At 34.4% G+C, this 4,857-nt stretch overlaps 1 protein-coding gene across 1 annotated transcript; it reads left to right on the top strand.

The window, feature by feature from the left end:
• Positions 1 to 392: 392 nt before the first annotated feature.
• LOC118348612 (wall-associated receptor kinase 2-like) lies at positions 393 to 4,535 on the top strand. The gene is made up of 3 exons (XM_035690657.1): positions 393 to 1,260; positions 1,467 to 1,634; positions 3,430 to 4,535. Exons 1-3 carry the CDS (start codon positions 393 to 395, stop codon positions 4,533 to 4,535), a joined length of 2,142 nt encoding a protein of 713 aa, XP_035546550.1.
• Positions 4,536 to 4,857: the final 322 nt, after the last annotated feature.

The following is a 4,857-nucleotide window of genomic DNA, read 5'->3' as shown; positions in this document are numbered from 1 at the left end:
TTTATAAAATATATTAAATTCCTTTTAACATTTAAATATATTTTAAATTAAATTTAAATAAATCTAACATAATTTTATTTACCATTCAACTCATTTGTATTTATAATATTAATAACTGAAGTAAGTTCAAAATCTTATAGGTCAAAATCTAATCGCAACCTGAATGTAGAGTACATGATGATGTGAGAGGCATTACTGACTGGTCTTCATGACTGTTTCTTTATTCAAGCTGGGAAAGTGTGGGGTGCTGAACTGGTCTTCATCCCATGCATATGCCTATATATTAAGCAAAGAATTGTTAATTAATAGGAGGAGGCTCCAATGAAGAACTTGCGTACGCAATAGAATAACATTCATCTTCTTTGAAAAAAAACTATATATAGGTTCTGGCCATGGGAGTACTGATCTCGAAGCTTTTGCAGTTAATCTCATTCAATGGAGTGATACTGCTTATTGCGATGGTGGCAGCAGCGGCAGCTCAAGCCAAGCCTGTCTGCGACAACATGTGTGGGGATGTAGAAATTCCATATCCATTTGGCTTGAGTACTAGTGAAGAATGTTACTTGGGCAAGAACTTCAATATCAGTTGTAATAGCTCTGATCATACTCCAATTATAGGCAATGTCCGTGTCACAAACATATCCATTAAGGATCATGAAATGTATGTCATGGCAAGTGTAGCCGAAGCCTGTTACCATTCGAATGGTTCCCACGAATACAGTTTTACAACCCTGTTCAGCGGCGGAATTTTCACCATTTGTACAACAAAAAATCAGTTCACTGTTCTTGGCTGTGATACTACGGGCATTATTAGTGGAACAAAAAATGGAACAGACTACACGACAGGATGCATATCTCGATGTAATAACCGTAGCGATGCGATCAACGGATCTTGCTCTGGCGTTGGCTGTTGCAACATAGGGTTTCCAGATGGCTTAGAATCTTTTGAAGTGGAACTTTCAAGCTTTCAAAATCACACAAACGTATGGAACTTCAATCCTTGCAGCTATGCTTTTGTTGTCAAAAAAGGAAACTTCAGCTTCTCCACGGACTACCTTCAGAAATGGCCACACAAAAGGCTTCCAATAGTGCTTGATTGGGCAATAGGGAATGAAACCTGCGACGAAGCTCGGAAAAAACGGGATTTCGCATGTCGGAATCCGAATAGTGAATGCCATGATCCAGAAACCAGGCGGGGGTACCAGTGCAAGTGCAAGCAGGGTTACCAAGGGAACCCGTACCTCCCTCACGGTTGCCAAGGTATTTTATATATATACATACATGATCAATATATATATATATATATATACACACACACACACATATATAAAGCTAGCTTCGATCCTGAACGATAAACTTAAATTAAGGAACTTTCATTGATTTCACTTAATATTTTCCCATTCAATCGTTTCGATATATGATGTCATAGCTTGATCGATCATCATGATCACTTGACTCGCGCGCAGACATTAACGAATGCAAGGATCAAACACATACCTGCAGCAGAGCGGATGGCTGTGTCAACACAGAAGGCAACTATACATGTCGTTGCCCCAAGTGGTATCATGGGGACGGAACAAAAGATGCTGAAGGCTGTGCTGCGGATTTCGTACTAATAATTCAGATTGCCATTGGTAAGTATATAATTTTACCATCTAATACTCACTCATGTGCTTTACGATTTATCTACAATCAAACTACTCTTGGATTGCCGAAATTAATTGACTTAATTAATGCTTATCAAATTTGCAGTTGATTCATGTGAAATATATATATATATATATATATATATATTCGTTTAATAAATCATATTGGTGTAGTTTGGAACAAGGATTAATATTATGATTTGTTTTTGGCCTTACATCTCATTCTCTCAATTGGTTTTGGCCTATGGCCATTAGAACTTATAGATTTTGTTTGGCCTTGTCAAACATAAGCCAGCATGAAGTATTTTAATCTCCGTCATCTCCAGATCTAGAGTTTTCTTTTGAAACTCCAAAACCCATCGATGTAGCATATTTTGTATAATATGATTTGATTTCATCTTTCGATGAAAAGGTACACTACTAAATGCATCTTGTAATAGTTGAGAAACGAAAAATTCTACACACAAAACCTGTTTCAGATTTGTTACTAAAAATTAACAATAATCAACACTAACAAGAACAACAATATCATTGTTAAATCAATTCAGATAAACCCTATAAACAAAAACCCTTCTTTCAAACTTGCTTAATTTAACAAATTAATCTAAATAAATACCTATATTTTGAGAGAGAGAAAATTTTTTACCATTCATAATATATTTACGAGTGAAGAGGTTAAAATTCAAAATAAGATAAATAGATTATTCGTGAATAACAATCTGCTGAAAAGAAGTGCCGTGTTGGAGGTGATTGGAATTTGGAAAGGTTTTTTTTTACCGAATGATGATAGAAATAATTTTAAGTATATTATTATTATTTTTTTAATATTTAAATATGTTAAAAAAATATAAATAAAAAAAAATTACTTTTACAACCAGCGTACGTAATATCGAGCAGTATAATTCATCATGACTACTCATTCTTTCCAAATGGATGAGATCATCGGTCGACTATGATATATATCCAATGACCAGCTTTGCTTACGTCCACTTCAATGACATGCTTTGCGTTCAATTATTTAAGCTTGATCATGACGAGGATTGTCTTTTTCAAAATTAAAATATGAAGGTAGTTTCTAATTAAATAAATACTTTAAAATTTATTTATCTTAATAAATATCATCATTTTAATTTTTTTTTATGTGACTTACAAATAACTGAGAATTATTTATTATTGTCTTTGCTTAATTGTAACTATTTCAAGCACATTGAAAATAAGGATAATGATTGATATAGGAAAATGCTTGCATGCCTCCCCAATGAACTTTCAAATGTGTTTACTCATATATTTTAATTTTTTTAATAGTTAATTAAACAGTGAATATTAATAAACTTTTACATATTTTTTTAAATTTTTAAATAAAGATATTTAAAAAAATGTTTGAAAGATAAAAAAAAAAATAGCAAGCACTAGGTGCACATTGGAGGGGCACATTGGGGAGGTAATGCACGTAGCATTGCCCTTAATATACTACAAGAAAAACCCTTTGTTAGGTTGATATTTGTCCACGCTGCAAAAACAATTGTTGGGAATAGCGCAATAGCGGCGATTTCTAATCCATGAAGATGAATAATTTTAAGGTTTTGCTATTCATCATCTTCACAAATAAAAAAAAAAATCCTCACACTACATACCACATATCTTTTTATTTTTTATTTTTTTTAAGATTTTATTCTTCTTAAACTTATTGAATTCTTCAACTCATTATCCATATACAACACATTTAGTAAAAAGAAAAAAAAGTGTGGTGTGTGGTTTCTTAATTTGGTTTCAAATATTGCAGGTTCTGGAGTAGGCTTTATTTGTATGTTTTTGTTTACCTCTTGGATGTACTTCGTATACAAGAAAAGAAAGATTATGAAGCTCAGAGAAAAGTTCTTTCAACAGAATGGAGGATTGATTTTAGAACAGCGACTCGGCAGACAAGAAGGATCTACTGAAACACTCAAAATCTTTACTGTTGAACAGCTACAGAAGGCTACCAAAAATTATGACGAGAGCCTGATAATTGGCCGAGGAGGTTTTGGTACGGTTTACAAAGGTATTTTAGCAGATAATAAGATTGTTGCCATCAAGAAGTCCAAGATAGAGGATGAAAACCAAATTGAGCAATTCATCAACGAGGTGGTTGTGCTCTCCCAAATTAATCATAGGCATGTTGTCAAACTCTTGGGATGTTGTTTAGAAACACAAGTTCCTTTGCTTGTCTATGAATTTGTCTCAAACGGTACCCTTTTTAAGTACATTCATCAGGAAATCAATGCATCCACATTTCCTTGGGAAACCCGGTTGAGGATAGCTGCAGAAACAGCTGAGGCACTATGGTATCTGCACTCTACAACCTCAATACCTATAATTCACAGGGATGTAAAATCAACAAACATACTGCTTGATGATGATTTCACTGCAAAAGTCTCCGACTTTGGAACTTCAAGATTGGTTCCAAGAGATCAAAAGCAACTAGCCACTGTAGTGCAAGGAACTCTTGGATACCTGGATCCTGAATACTTGCAAACAAACCAGTTGACAGAGAAAAGTGATGTCTATAGCTTTGGAGTGGTGCTCGTTGAGCTACTTACCGGAAAGGTGGCACTTTCATTTGCAAGGTCCGAGGAGCAAAGAAGTCTCGCTATGTATTTTATTTCTTCCATAAAAGAGGAAAAAATATTTGAAATTCTTGAAAATCACATAATTGCAGAAGGAAATCAGGAGCAAATCCAACAATTTGTGGAGCTTGCAAGGAGCTGCTTAGCAGTAAAAGGGGATGAGAGGCCTACAATGAGGGAAGTAGCAATGGAATTAGAAAGAATAAGAAATATGCATAAGCATCCTTCGGTTAACTTGGAAGTAAATTCAAAAGAGGTCGAACACTTGCTTGCTGAGACATGAACAACCATGGAACATAAGCCTTGGGAGATGGAAGATGAATGTCTTATGCTAACGTAAACGGATCTTGATGTCATTTTCTTATCATGCATATATGCAATTTTCTGCTTTTATTCTGTATGTGTATTCCCTTCTACCAGTTTGACACGTCCTTAATTTGTAGTTGTTATATCTAATGTGGTTAGCAACTCTGCTGTATGTGCTTGCTTTTCCTATGCTTTCTTTTGTGTTTCACTCTCTTGTATGAAATTGCCTTCTTGCTTTTATGTTCCTATAGTTGTAATATTTGAAGTTGCTGAACTGCTATATATTGTCATACTGCTTT

The sequence above is a fragment of the Juglans regia genome, chromosome 6, assembly GCF_001411555.2.
Source record: "Juglans regia cultivar Chandler chromosome 6, Walnut 2.0, whole genome shotgun sequence".
NCBI lineage: Eukaryota > Viridiplantae > Streptophyta > Magnoliopsida > Fagales > Juglandaceae > Juglans > Juglans regia.
This window is presented reverse-complemented; position numbering and strand designations above follow the sequence as displayed.